The sequence below is a fragment of the Bos taurus genome, chromosome 17 (assembly GCF_002263795.3).
Source record: "Bos taurus isolate L1 Dominette 01449 registration number 42190680 breed Hereford chromosome 17, ARS-UCD2.0, whole genome shotgun sequence".
Lineage (NCBI taxonomy): Eukaryota > Metazoa > Chordata > Mammalia > Artiodactyla > Bovidae > Bos > Bos taurus.
This window is the reverse complement of record NC_037344.1, coordinates 1,677,963-1,694,177: the sequence shown is the minus strand read 5'-3', so window position 1 is coordinate 1,694,177 and position 16,215 is coordinate 1,677,963. Positions and strand designations below refer to the sequence as shown.

Genomic DNA, 16,215 nt, shown 5'->3' with positions numbered 1-16,215 from the left:
TTCAGTTATTCCTGAGGAGGTAATACGCAGCGTGGTGACTAAAGGTGACGACAGCAAAAGAGACACTGATGTATAGAACAGTCTTATGGACTCTGTGGGAGAGGGAGAGGGTGGGAAGATTTGGGAGAATGACATTGAAACATGTAAAATATCATGTAAGAAACGAGTTGCCAGTCCAGGTTCGATGCACGATACTGGATGCTTGGGGCTAGTGCACTGAGACGACCCAGAGGGATGGTATGGGGAGGGAGGAGGGAGGAGGGTTCAGGATGGGGAACACATGTATACCTGTGGCGGATTCATTTTGATATTTGGCAAAAATAATACAATTATGTAAAGTTTTAAAATAAAATAAAATTAAAAAAAAGAAAAAGAAAATTAAAAAAAAATACCATATTGTATATTTAAAAGTTGCTAAGAGAGTGGATCTTAAAAGTTCTCATCACAACAATAACAACAACAAAATGTGTAAGCTATATATAGTGGTGGATGTTAATTAAATATTGTGATGATCATTTCACAATATACACAAATCTAAACGCATGTTATACACTTAAAACAATATGTTATATGTCAATGATTAACATATCTCAATACAACTGGAAAAAATAAAAAGTCAAAAAAATAATAAATAAATATTTATTGAAAGAACAGAGCCCCAGAGTGCACGACAGAGCTTAGACTCTAGTAGTTAGGAGCAAGCATCCTTAGAAGTCATGGAAATGCTCAAGGTGAATAATTCAACATGCTCTTGCTGAGATTCCTCCTTCAGTTTGTCTCTTCACTTTTTCTATTAGTCTAATTCTATAAATTCCTTGCAAAACTTTTAAAAAATAATTTCCTTATATAAATAATAATAAATTTGCTCCTATTGTTTTCTGTTTAAGTTAGCCAGTCTTCATTGTTTGAGAACAAGAATCATGGCTAGCACACTTCCTCTGCCTAACTATAACTTCCTAGCATAGAGAACCCCTTAAGTGTCTGGTAAGTTGCTCCAGTCGTGTCCAACTCTCTGAGACCCCAGACTGTAGCCTGACTAGCTCCTCTGTCTATGGAATTATCCTGGAAAGAATATTGGTGTGGGTTGCATTTTCCTCCTTTAAGGGATCTTCCCAACCAGGGATCAAACCCTTGTTTTCTGCGGCTCCTTCATTGGTAGACAGATTCTTTACCTCTAAGCCACCTGGGAAACCCAAGAAAACACCTTACACTCGATATTATAGGCCCCAAAGTTAGGATAAGTGACATGAAATGAGAATTCAATAGAAAAGGATGGGTAAGTGACTACTGTCATAATCTGAATAAACAAAATTACCAAAGAGAAATGCAATTAAAACACATAAAATCTAGAAAATAAGAAAATAAGTTAATTCTAAGTCTGATTGTTTTTTGTTTTTTAACAAATTATTATTATGATGATTTTATTTATTTATTTTTTTTACTTTACAATATTGTATTGGTTTTGCCATACATCAACATGCATCTGCCATGGGTGTACACGTGTTCCCCATCCTGAGCCCCCCTCCCACCTCCCTCCCCATACCATCCCTCTGGGTCATTCGGAAATCATTAAAAATTAGCATATAATAATTAAAGATAAAAATTCAGTTACATAAATCTCTGACTTACAAAGAATAAAATCAAATAACTTCTGTTTTAAAATGGTCTCACTTTTTTCTGATAATAATTAGTAATATTGTAAAATAGATAAACACCAAAGAAGGTAATAGATATTCACTGAAAAATATTTATTGCTCAGGTTAAACCTTTTGCCAATATAGAGATTAAAGCCTATGACCACTGTAGATGAAGCAAAGATATCATATATCTAGAAACATGCATATGAATATATATATGTATATACAGATATGCAGAACATAATGTATAGTTATAATTCAACTTAAAAATAGGAAATACACTAGAGTTAAATAGCAAAAAGTTATGATTTCTACATTTTTCTTTTAAAAATTTTATTTCCACACTTAATAGCTTGATATGGAATTAGACACCCAATAAATATTTATTGAATAAAAATTGACTGTAGCAGAATACTAAGGGAACTTTATGCTCTAAATTATATAGTCAATTCCATATTTAATAATGGGCTTCCTTGATGGCTCAGTGGGTAAAGAATATGCGTGCAATGCAGAAGACACAGGAGATGTGGGTTCAAGCCCTGGGTCAGGATGATACCCTGGAGGAGGAAATGGCAACCCATTCCAGTATTCTTGCCTCAAAAATCCCATGGACAGAGGAGCCTAGTGGGCTACAGTCCAAAGTGTTGCAGAGTCAGACATGAATGAGTGCAAGCACAGACAGATAATTTAATAACTCCTCAACTCCTAACTTCCCTGGTTGGGAAGATCCCCTAGAGGAGGAAATGGCAACCCACTCCAGTATGGAGATTATTTCAGGTTTTATTTTTAAAATTTGCAAGAGTTACAAGTTGTCTGACTTAATAGGTAAACTCAGTCAAAGTGATGATAATAAGAAGTAATAAGATGCATTTACCTTCCAAATTAAAGCTAGAAACAGAGCAGACAAATGTTGCCTTTCATATCAATGGCACCACCTTACAGGTTCTTCATATTCAACAATACTAGGTATTGTTAAATGTGATATATTATATGTCACATCTCTTATAAGGAAAAAAAAACCCATTACTGAGTCCAGTAGAGCATTAAGTGTTTGACTCAAAATATATCTTATTTTAGATGTTTTTCACTATATTGTGCAATATTAACTGTCAAACTCTGATAATTTAAATTAACTTTTATGAGCTATAAATGCAGCAGCATCATGGCAAAATATCACTATTTCATGAAATTTTGGCCAATAATGGCAATTTGAAATAAAATTTAGAAATCACAAAATGATTAGAATGATTAGTAGGCCCCGATTAACTGCAATAAAAAGTATCATCCATCCTATCATTGAAAAAAATAATATGGGGCAAACTTTGATCTGGAAAATTAGCACCAAAACTAACCACCAAAGTGCAATGTTACTATTATAACAGTAACAAGTAAACTCAAGGGTCTAATTTCAGGAATGTAACTACAGATTTAAGTATCCTGGGGAAAGTCAACCTCAGTTTTCAAATCCCTAAATTATTGAATACATGTTTTTCAAAACCCCTTTAAATTCTTACATTGTTTTATTTTAGGATTATACACAATGAACTTCAGCTGACATGTGAATTGCTGACACTCGCCTGATAGCCACCTCTAAAGCAGTGTGCTGGGTGTCATGAGGAACACAGATAAGCTCCCAGCCCTCATCATTGATGAAGGCAGACATTTGAGCCAACAGTGGAACTGGACTTATGATAGCTGTTGTACAGCAAAGTATCACTGTGGAGAGCTCAAAAATGGGTGAGAATGAAATATATGAAATAAAATAGCTTAGCAGGGTAAAACAAGTGAAATGGAAAACTTTGAAAAGAGCCAAATTAATAAAATGAAATGAGTATATATATATATATATATATATATATATATATGAATTTGTTACAAACAGAAATTGATCAATAAAATAATTAAGTGGCACTTTGAATGTATTTATTTTACAAAATTAAAGGGTGGGTAAAGAAAAGATGTACTGATCTGAATATGTTGTATATTTAGAAATATGTAACCTGAGCTATCGGAGAAGGCAATGGCACCCCACTCCAGTACTCTTGCCTGGAAAATCCCAGGGACGGAGGAGCCTGGCGGGCTGCAGTCCATGGGGTCGCTAAGAGTCGGACACGACTGAGCGACTTCACTTTCACTTTTCACTTTCATGCATTGGAGAAGGAAATGGCAACCCACTCTAGTGTTCTTGCCTGGGAAAATCCCAGGGACGGGGGAGCCTGGTGGGCTGCCATCTATGGGGTCGCACAGAGTCGGAGACGACTGAAGCGACTTAGCAGCAGCAGCAGCAACCTGAGCTATATCCACTCCTATTAGATAACCAGAAGGAAGGAAGGATAGTCTAGACTTAGACCTTTATTCCCTTGTAGCTCAGTCAGTAAAGAATCTGTCTGCAATGCAGGAGACCAGGGATCAATCCCCGGGTTGGGAGGATCCACTGGAGAAGAAAATGGCCACCCACTCCTGTATTCTTGCCTGGAGAATCCCCATGGACAGAGGAGCCTGGCAGACTACAATCCATGGGGTTGCAAGAATCCGACACGACTTAGCGACTAAACCATTATATATAAAGAATTAGAAGAGACTTCAAACATAATCAAAACTTATCAAGAATAAATAAAGTAAGTTAGAAGAAAACACTGTAAATAATTCGTAGGTAAAACATTAAGGCATAATCCAAAGTAAATAGAAAAATAAAAATGTATCTTTTCCCTTAATGTCAATTAATAGGACCAAAATTAAAACTCACTACTTTTTAAGTTAATTTAAATGTTCTAAGAAAATATGATGGGACAAAGCCAGATGATGTAGTGCCCCCAGTACCTAGTGAAATATATATTTTTCCCAACTCAAGAATATATGTCATTAGGGCAAGAATTATTTCCTCCAAAGGATTTAAGCATTTTATTTAAATTCCCCATATGAACAATAATAGAAGGTATCAAATAGCTATAGCTGATTAGAGATAATTCCTCTTTATAGAAGAATTTCAGCTAAATGTAGAAAGAATAAAAGAAAACAACAACATGAAAAAATGACTATTTTCCAGTGATGGGGACTTAAAATTGAGGGATGTGGCTGTCACCACTTGAATCCACTGATAAATCTTCGCATCACTAAAGTGGTAGGTGCAGGAACATGTGCCTCTTGATGTGATGTGGTATAAAGTAGACAGTGTGCCCTATCAACTAATTTCAGCAAACAAACAAAAATGGAAACAATTTAAATACTCAAATATTTAAATATAAGTTCCAATTAACTGGAAATACAGGGGGAAAGGGTTTCCCTGGTGGCTCAGACAGTAAAAGCATCTGGCTGCAATGCAGGAAACCCAGGTTAAATCCCTGGGTCAGGAAGATCCCCTGAAGAAGGAAATGGCAACTCACTCCAGTATTCTTGCCTGGGAAATCCCATGGATGGAGGAGCCTGGTGGGCTATAGTCCATGGGGTCGCAGAGAGTCGGACTCGACTGAGTGACATCACTTTCACTTTTCACAATGAAAAGTCTTTCTTACACTATACAGAATTGCTTGGAGGACTGCTATTACTGTAACTTGGCTAGATTATGGGATTTGTGAAGAGATGTGGTGGCAGAAGAAACAGTAAATGCAATTTGTGGTGAATGTTATATCCAAGAATCTAGATTTTATTCTCAGGCTGGCATTTCCCAAAATGTGCTCTGGGATACTGATCACATTCTTCACTATTAGAAGGATGAGATGGCTGTTCCCATTTTAAAATAAGTTTAAGGGACACTGTATTCTATATTCCTTTAAATTGGCTGAATATTAGCAAGGTATAGCACCCTACTTGTAGGAATACTCACTGAAATTTAACACAGCATTTTCACAACTTACAGGACAGATGTGAAGAGTATTGTTATCACCCTATAAGAAGCAAATCTATGAAACACCACTGTAGGTTGTTTAAAACACTGAGGAATCTCAAAAAGTGGAGCATTTTGCTCTAACTGGTATTTTTTGAAGTTAATTCTAATGGCAGTGAATTGATAAGACAGGAGAGCAGTTGAAATAGACCAGGTGTGAGAAGACAAAGGCATGAATAGACAAGAGGACTGACACGGAATAAAAGTGGAAACAAAAAGATACAGTGGATATCAACAGAAACAATGTGTTGAAAACTGAAAATCACTGAAAACAAAACTGAGGTTTCTAACTCAGGTTAGTGGGCAATGCTATCATGTATTTGGAACAGAAGGAAGGGCAGCTGCCATGGTGGAGGATGCACAGAGGTCTGTGGTCAAAGAATACATTTCTTTAAAACATAGTATTCATTTATTCATACGTTTTTATGGGCAAAAGACTAAGCAAATATTTAAAAAGTGAATCTTACCTATGGATTTTTTCCCTCCTATGTTTATTTAACTCATTCCCTGGTTCTACTTACCCACAAGGCCTATACGTGAATACAATGTAACTCTCTTCATCCCCTCTTTCAATGAAAGTCACACATGTGTGTTTTTCCCAGTGCCTCATGGCCTGCTTGAACATGGCTCGCTGGCTGCCTGGAAAAATGGCATGACATTAATAAAACAGTGCCTGTTCCAAAGAGAAGTCTGCATGTGGCTCTTCTGTCCCGAGTCTGGCTGCACAGATTAGATGCCACCACTATAATCAAACCAAAAAATACTAGCTCCAGGCACCACAGTGAGCCATTGTTGAGAGTGGACACCGTCTTCAGAATCAGTAGGCATGAGCTTACTGTCTCGACAAGTATGTGTGTACAAGGCTCCATGAACAAAGATATGTATTGTTCTTGTCAACTGAAAAGAGCTTCTAGATTTAATGGGCACATTTGAAACTCCTTTTAAAAACCAGAATAGTTCTTTAGATTCTTAGAATTAAAGACTATATCTATGTTTTTAAATTTCAAGATATGCTGACAACTGAGGTGAATGGAATCTTTCTCATATTTGAGTTAATACTACATTTTATGTATTAGTATTCTATAAAAATATATACCTAATCTATGTAATAATCGTTATTTCATTATCAAAATAGACCCTCTGGGAATATCTTACCAGTGAAGTTGCCTCCTATGACGTAAGGAATAACACCTCCAGGCCACACTCTTTCAGTCCTTGATGTAGCAGCCCTGGGAACTCTATTTTTCTCACTTTGCCCTGAGAATTTTAGTGGTAATTTTTCCTTAACTGTGTTGTTTTGCTCCAAGCCTGCAGTGACATTTAAAACATTCTGTGAAACAGAAGTCCTTGGTCAGAGAATCATTTACCTCTTAAAGGACAAGTTAAAATGTCTTATTTACATATTTATATAAATATGCCTGAAATCAAAATGTATTAAAGAAAAACTTCATTTATATTATATACTTGAGTAAAGTGTTAAAATATTTAAGTAGTTTAAAAAATACTATTTCCTAATGCTCTCTCTATAAGCAATTTTGATGACTTTCCATACAACAGCTTACAGTGGATAGAAGCCAAGTAGACTCTGTAAGGTGCAGAAAAATTCTTTTATGTATTCTACTTTACTAGAAAACTAAGAAAGTCACCAATAGAATTAAAAAGACATTTTTAAAAAGTCTTACTTTGTTCAAAACCTTTCTTAGTCCTGCGAAACCTCTAATCCTTTAAATCAGAATTGATATTCTATAGTACAGATAAAAACTGAATATTACACAATAGAGATAGTAAATGAAATAAGGATAATACAGATATGGTCTCAGATTCTGGGACAATGGGCTACATCTATTTCAATTTCCTAGGGATTCATATCCAGACAACAGTATGATTTAGAGACCAGCACACAAGGTGAGCAGGCCCACATAAAACGCAGTCTGCTGTGGAGCAGCTTTCAGGTCTGCAGTCACGAACTTTTCTCGGTAGCCTTTCACAATTTTTTGTTATGGTGTTATTTTTCCTACACTTTCGTATTTACTTTTCTTATTGATATATCATTGTTGATACAAATGGCTTACAGCTTCCATACACTTCAAACACAATGAACATTGAATGTATGCCCCTGATATTTGTGTCCCTAACATATCTAATTTTTTAATATCCTAGAGCAAAGCATCTTCACTTGGAAAAATTAATTCTTGGCATAATTAATGAGTATCAATCAACTGAAGGAAAGTTAGGATATGAACTTTGAACAGGGGACTTTAAAAAGAAACTCTAAAATCCACAAATAGTGATTAATAAATTCAATATTAAAATATTTAATATTTTAAATATTAACTAATCATTAATCCAGAAAGCAGGTTCCCTGAATCTTTTCCTATACATAGTTTTGGAAGAGTTAAAAGTATTTTTAATTGTTTTTTAATCTAATTTATCAGTTTGCCAATTTAAGTGGATTTTGTTTCAAAATAAGCATTCATATTTTTTCTTTTGACGAAAACTGATGTAGCTCCATGCTTGATAAAATCACCTTACTGTGATACCAATTTTTTGGAAATAAATATCAACAGTAAAATAAACACCTAATGCATTTCTTATTAAGGAGGAGCTGAAAATAAGTTAAAATAAATGTCCCCAACTAAGTTCCAAAATCTTCCATCACATATCAACTAAATAAAAATGAATAAAGGACTCTCCCTTAGCATATATCTTTCCATACTTCGAATCTTAATGGCTAACTGAACTGCTATGAGTATAATATTCACTGTACAGCAACTCAAGAGTCTGCAACTTTAAACATTGATATACCAGAGCCAATTCTTCTTATTCTGTCTATAAGTTGGTAGAGGGCCCCTCGTTTCTTTGACATACCATGGTCTCCAAATCCACCTTAAAGAGTAAAGGAAAATAGTTAAGTTAAATTCACTGTAAATTAAAGTTCTTGTAAATAAGCAATAGTAACATGTTACATTGATTTCTCCTTGGACATCTCTTTTTATGTGGTCTTATGTAATTGCATTAAAGTAATAATATCCATTAATCTTGGAAGAGGGTAAAAATTCTGCAATATGTTCAGTAGGAACCAATGAAATACTGTAAAGCAATTATCCGTCAATTAAAAAATTTGCAACTAAAACTAAAGAGGTAGGAGAAAATCAGAGAGCAATCTAAATGACTTTATTTGGACATCGTAGCAATTGAGTCATCTATTGACAATTTAAAACATTTTTTTTCACTGTGAACTTTACAACCCATAGTATTATATAGGAAGAGAACCAAATTGTTCTGCCATGTTGATTGCATTCCAGCTATTTTCCCAATGCAAACTAAATACTTTCAGATGGCAAATCAGCAAATGAAATAAAAACACTAAAAGAGCATGCGGTATGTCATTTTTTTCTCAATGAAACTGGAAAAAGAAAAAAGCAAGTATATAGTGTAAATTTTGCTCCAAAGCTTGGAGCAAGTTTGAGACATTTCTAATAGCATATGTAATGAATATAATGCATTCAAATAAATTTTGAAAATTAGTTTCTATAATTTATAAAAACCAATAACATAGCTTTTAAAAAAGTCACAAGGTGAGAATCTGTAAGGATGCCCAGCTGCAAAATACATTCTATTATGTTGGTGCAATTTATAATCTTTATAAAAAAAGATATAAAGAATTTTATAGCTCACAATGTAGAGGAGGGGTTTGGGGATAAAAAAATATATTTTCTTGCAGCTTTAAGAACAAAGTCATAATCATAAAGCAGAACATTTGATGAAAATCCAAGTCTTCTGATCCTCATTCCAGGTCTTTAACAAAATGCTTTCTTAATTTTATCACCTAGTTTGCCTTCTCCTTGAATTCTGATAGACAAATACAAAGAGTTATTACTGAGCAAACAACTAATATGATCACTAAAGATATCAGAACAAGAGGTTCATGAGCCTGTGGACAAAGCCAATGAAAAGTACCAGAAATTCATGCAAACAACAATATGTTCTTGCATTTTGAACTATTTCCTTTCAGTATCTCCTTTCCCTTTGAAATTAATTCTAAAATGTAATTACCTAGATTGAAGCTAATAAAAAGTAATAAATATTGTTAACATATAAGCATCTTTTAGGAAATATCAATTAAGTCCGTATAAGGCAGATAAGTTAAAATGCTTGTTTATTGAGTAACAGTCTGCTTAATTATTTGAATTACATGGTCACATTCTTGCTATGCTCCTTGAGAAAAATTTTTGAAATATTTTTCATTGACTATTTTAGAAAGATGAAGTAGTACTTAAATGTATTCATTCCTAAGCAGTTATGGCAAATATTTTTAAAGGATGATAAAAATGTATTTGAAATGACCATTGCATAACAATTATATGGTATATTAGATAGGCCTGAAACACATAGCTATAGATATAGAAGGAGGCTAATTATGAGGAAAAAATAAATGTCTTAGTTAATATTAAGGTAAATTATAAGCATAAGAATATTATAGACTAGAAAAAACATTTCAAGACTATCAAAGTCAATAATATTTTAATATTTTAGCAAGTTTGAAAATTTTTATAGCAATATAAATAAAATTATGCATAGATAGTTCATTGAATAAGAAAATTCATAATATGTATTTATTTCTCATATTTTAAAAATTCTAAAGTGGATATATATAAAACAAATATTTATGAAAAAGACAATATATTTTCAAATAAGCAAATAAGAAATATAGTCAATGCAGCACAAACTAACAAGAAAGGGAAAAGACAGTAAGAAAAAACTATAGAATTCTTTTATGATGTCAGAAATTCAGCTGAATAGTGCAAATTACTTTGAAGCATGTACTTTTCACATACATATTTAGAATATGTCTTTATGACAGTATGATTCTGTTTTATGCTTTTCTTTTTTTTTTTTTAATTCTCCTGGGGGCGGGGGCTCCATGTGCTGCCCCACCGCCCCCCAGGCCCGGGCTCCCTGTTTTATGCTTTTCTGTAAATAATAATTTACTTTCAAATATTAGCATTTCAGATCTTAACTATAAATGAAATGACAAAATTATATGCTGGGTTGACCAATATATAAAATTGAAAAACCTGAAACCCCTGCAAAACATGAACAAACTTTCTGGCCAACCCAATAGTATTAATTTTCTAAATCACAGAAAATTAACACCTCTAGTGCAAAGAGAGGACAATGGGCTAAAGAAATCACTTTAATAAAGCATAAATCTAACAAAATGTTTAATCAAACCTGAGAATGTAATGTGATAAATTTAAGATTCTGCTGAGTTGTCTCATTGCTGTCTTTTTTGAAATCCACTGTTGCAGGGGACAGCGACAGTGTTAAGTGTGAGATAGTGTCTGCAGTGTGTCAATAAACATATCCTATAGGAATGTACTATCTGTGACTACACTGCAAAGCAGTTTCCTCATATATTTGGTGTATGTTTTAGAAAAGACTCACTATATATAACAAAGACTAAAGGTTATTATTTTTAAGTACCATATTCATTTAAATAAATTCCTTAAGTTTTATTACCTTACATAAATTTCTCATATGTAATATTTGCATTTTGATTATGTACAATAATGTCTTTATTCTTAAAAGGGCATGCTAACCTACTTAACATTGAAAAGCTATTTTGTGTGCATGTGTGCATATGTGGTCAGTTAGTCGTGTCCTATTCTGTGCAGTCCTATGGACTGTACTCCGCCAGGTTCCTCCATCTATGGAATTTTCCAGGCAAGAACACTTGCCATTTCCTACTCCAGGAGATCTTCCTGATTCAGGGATCGAACCTGCATCACCTGGGGCTCCTGCATTGGCAAATGGATTCTTTACCACTGGTTCTACCTGAGAAACCCTATGTTGTCTGCAATTAACTTCAAAATATTTTATACATATGCATGCATACACACACACACACATACACAGAATATGGTAAAGTGAACAACTGCTGAATCTTTGAGGTGATGGGTGTTGCCTGCATCATCCCATCAACTTTACTATATTTTTGAAGCTTGTCAAAATAATCTCTGGGAGTTGGTGATGGACAGGGAGGCCTGGTGTGATGCAATTCATGGGGTCGCAAAGAGTCGGACACGACTGAACAAATGAACTGAACTGAACTGTCATAATAAAAAGTTGTGGGAAAGAAAATTGGGAAAAAAGATTTGTTAATTCACAGTAAAGAGTCTTAAGACTGAAATATATTTGTCTTCTAGATACCACAAAGGGACTATATATTTTCCATGGAATACAAGAAGGAAATAAAAATAGCATTAGCAGGAGGAGAGATCAATGAAATCAAAAAGCATGACTGAATAAATGCTTTAGCTATAACCACAAAAAGAAATTTTACATTTTTAACCTTTCAATTTTTCTCCAAAGTAAAATACAGAATAAAAATTGTATCAAGATAATATAAAATAATTTTCAAATTTTAATTAAATTATTTTAATATGAAAACCCAAATATCTTTGAAATATTACAAGTCACATATAGGCATAATTCAAACATGTGCAAACAGCTAAAATTGAAACTGTCTTCCAGGTTTTCATAAAAGTTATAAAAATAGATATACAATTTTTTCTAAATATATTTGTGTATAATCAGTCAAGAATACTTTACCTTCTGCATCTCAGTATTCAAATGGGAGGCAATTGAGCATAATGTTTGAGAGTATGAAATTTAACCTTTCTCAGAAGTGAATTTTGGTCCTGACTCAGTCATTTCCTGCTGTGTGACAATAAGAAACTGTGCATGCATGCTCAGTCACTTCCATCACGTTTGACCCTTTGCGACCCTATGGGCTGTAGGCCACCAGGCTCCTCTGTCCTTGGGATTCTCCAGTCAAGAATACTGGAATGGGTTGCTATGCCTTCCTTCAGGGGATCTTCTTGACCCAGGGATTGAACCTCCATCTCCTGTACTGCAGGCAGAGTCTTTACCACTGAACCACAGGGGAAGCCCCAAGAAAAGTACATAACCTTATAAATCTCCTCCTCGTAAATCACAATAACATCAGCAGCTACTCATTATGTGGTCATTATGAGTATTCAAAGAGTTAACACCTGCAAAGTGCTTAAGCCAGGCCTTGTAGATGGTGAACACTACACATCTTTCTTAAATACATTACATAATAAAGTTAAAATTATGAATTTATGAATAAAACTTAAATTTATAAATAGACTAATCTGTATCAAGGAAATCAAATTTGATCACCAGAACATTAAAAATGATCCAAATTGTATTTTAGCATTTCAAGAGTATATTTTCTTCTAAATAAATGCAAACCAAATCAAATAATCAAACATACCTGTGATGTGTCCAAATTTTCCAAAGGGGTTCTGTGTAAGGTCAATTGTCCTATCAATTTGAAAGATATTTAAATCTTCATCATCTAAGGCAATGTCACCCCAAAACACAGCTAAAAAAGAAAATTTCAATTAAAATACAAATTATTTAAGAGCAAAAAGCAATGCGAACAAAGCTAATAAGAAAAAAATACTGCTAAAAATATGGAAATTTGGTCCTTATAACTATAGAGATATTTCAGAAAATAAGTGTACCTGAACGTACTGGGCCTGTTTGGGTGTAATGTGAGCCACATGTGAAAGGATGGGTCCGCTTTTCTCACTTTGATGTTTTAGACGAAAGGGAGAAAGTCATTTTTCGAGTGAAATGATCTAAGGTTTATTGGGGCTGGGGGGGGCCGATTCTTAAGGGTGTTGGTGATGGACAGGGAAGCATGGAGTGCTGTAGTTCATAGGGTCACAAAGAGTCAGACATAACTAAGTGAATGAACTGAATTGACCTTAAGGGAAGAGAATTCAGCGACCATGGCTAATTTGCAAACAAGTGGAAAAGAATGCTGGCATTTACAGCAGATGCCTGAGATAAGCAATTCTTCACTGACGGGTGGAAGAAGATGTAGTAGCAATTAAACCATGTGCTACTTTATAATTTTATAAAGTGAGGTGCAATTGAGTCAAAAGAATCAGATCAGATCAGATCAGTCGCTCAGTCGTGTCCGACTCTTTGCAACCCCATGAATTGCAGCACGCCAAGCCTCCCTGTCCATCACCAACTCCCAGAGTTTACTGAGATTCACGTCCATCAAGTCAATGATGCCATGAAGCCATCTCATCCTGTCATCCCCTTCTTCTCTTGCCCCCAATCCCTCCCAGCATCAGAGTCATTTCCAATGAGTCAACTCTTCACATGAGGTGGCCAAAGTACTGGAGTTTCAGCTTTTGCATCATTCCTTCCAAAGAAATCCCAGGGCTGATCTCCTTCAGAATGGACTGGTTGGATCTCCTTGCAGTCCAAGGGACTCTCAAGAGTCTTCTCCAACACCACACTTTAAAAGCATCAATTCTTCGAAGCTCAGCTTTCTTCACAGTCCAACTCTCACATCCATACATGATCACAGGAAAAACCATAGCCTTAACTAGACGAACCTTTGTTGGCAAAGTAACGCCTCTGCTTTTGAATATGCTATCTAGGTTGGTCATAACTTTCCTTCCAAGGAGTAAGCATCTTTTAATTTCATGGCTGCAGTCACCATCTGCAGTGATTTTGGAGCCCAGAAAAATAAAGTCTGACACTGTTTCCACTGTTTCCCCATTTATTTCCCATGAAGTGATGGGACCGGATGCCATGATCTTTGTTTTCTGAATGTTGAGCTTTAAGCCAACTTTTTCCCTCTCCTCTTTCACTTTCATCAAGAGGCTTTTTAGTTCCTCTTCACTTTCTGCCATAAGGGTGGTGTCATCTGCATATCTGAGGTTATTGATATTTCTCCCGGCAATCTTGATTCCAGCTTGTGCTTCTTCCAGTCCAGCATTTCTCATGATGTACTCTGCATATAAGTTAAATAAGCAGGGTGACAATATACAGCCTGGATGTATTCCTTTTCCTATTTGGAACCAGTCTGTTGTTCCATGTCCAGTTCTAACTGTTGCTTCCTGACCTGCATACACGTTTCTCAAGAGGCAGATCAGGTGGTCTGGTATTCCCATCTCTTTCAGAATTTTCCACAGTTTATTGTGATCCACACAGTCAAAGGCTTTGGCCTAGTCAATAAAGCAGAAATAGATGTTTTTCTGGAACTCTCTTGCTTTTTCGATGATCCAGCGGATGTTGGCAATTTGATCTCTGGTTCCTCTGCCTTTTCTAAACCCGGCTTGAACATCAGGAAGTTCACGATTCACATATTGCTGAAGCCTGGCTTGGAGAATTTTGAGCATTACTTTACTAGCATGTGAGAAGAGTGCAATTGTGCAGTAGTTTGAGCATTCTTTGGCATTGCCTTTCTTTGGGATTGGAATGAAAACTGACCTTTTCCAGTCCTGTGGCCACTGCTGAGTTTTCCAAATTCGCTGGCATATTGAGTGCAGCACTTTCACAGCACAAAGAATATACTGCTAAATAGCAACTCATTCAATACCTTTTGATAAAGTGGTAAAGTACCTTCTCTGAAGATGGTATTGCTTATGTATCTATAAAATATATAGATTAACTCAACATTTATTAGGTAATGGCTAGGTGCTGGCCTTTAATCATTAATAAAAAATAAGACATTTGTTTGTATTTTCAGGAGCTTCAAAAACTTTACCCTAATCCCAGAAATACCCTTTTATACTCAGAAGTTTAGGCTGCTTAATAAAGGAAAGCTCTATAAACCATTGTGAATGAATTTACAACTAGTAAGCAAATTATTATTTTTTAAGGTCAGAAATATACATTTGCATAACGAAAAGCAGCCTCCTTGTTTATTTGAGCCCCAAAGTAGATTAATCAATTCCTTTGTACTATCAGATATCAAAATATAATAACTTTAGGAAATGTAGCAAATTTATGAGAGGATAAATTAATCATGAAATAGTAAAGAATTGACAAATGCCTTGGAAATTCTGGGATATTTAAAATTTTTTCTTCAGATTTTTCTTCTACAACACCAAAAAGGAAAGAAGGAAATTACATTAAAAATTATAGAAGGAGTCCTAATCAATATTTTGTAATAACCTATAAGGGAAATGAATGTGAAAATATATATATATCTGATTCACCATGATTTACACCTGAATTTAACACAATATTGCAAATCAACCATATTTTAATTTTAAAAATTAATAATTTAGAAAATGACAAAATCCATTTCAAATCACTTTTATTAAATTCAAACCTAAATATATATGAATTTTAGCTATAAAAGCTATTTAATAAAATTAGTTAATTCATAAAATTAAACTTCAGTCCTGAAAGCTATATATTGCTTCCACCTTTGATCAAAGGTTTATGATATAAAATTCTGTACTTAGTTTAGTTCACTTATACAAATCTGACATGAGATAAGGGGTTTCTTTATTTGCAAATCTAGAAAGAAAGAAAATAGAAATTAGTTCAAGGTGGGTAATCAGTTCCATATTTGAAAAAAACCTTTATTAGAATTAGAATTCTGTCATCAACATGAATCAGCTACCGGTATACGTGTGATTCATGTTAATGTATGGCAGAAACCATCACAATATTGTAAAGTAATAGTTCTTCAATTAAAATTAATTAATTAATTTAAAAAATAATTCTCTCATCAAACTCTGTCTTCTTTCATCATGGCCCTACTGTCAATGAAATGGCAGTTTGCAGAAGGAAAGGGATGCTTGCCTGTGTGCGTGCTAATTTGCTTCAGTCATGTCCGAGTCTTTA

General features: G+C 34.5%; 1 protein-coding gene across 1 annotated transcript in view; it reads right to left on the bottom strand.

Moving 5' to 3' along the window:
• TLL1 (tolloid like 1) overlaps window positions 1–16,215 on the bottom strand; it is a 335,849-nt gene that overhangs the window by 151,930 nt on the left and 167,704 nt on the right. The window contains exons 2-5 of the mRNA NM_001193114.3: window positions 12,824–12,934; window positions 8,326–8,406; window positions 6,676–6,828; window positions 6,042–6,159 (exon numbers count right to left, since the gene is read on the bottom strand). Of these exons, the coding sequence (NP_001180043.1) occupies window positions 6,042–6,159; window positions 6,676–6,828; window positions 8,326–8,406; window positions 12,824–12,934 (463 nt within the window). The remainder of the gene's footprint in view (window positions 1–6,041; window positions 6,160–6,675; window positions 6,829–8,325; window positions 8,407–12,823; window positions 12,935–16,215) is intronic.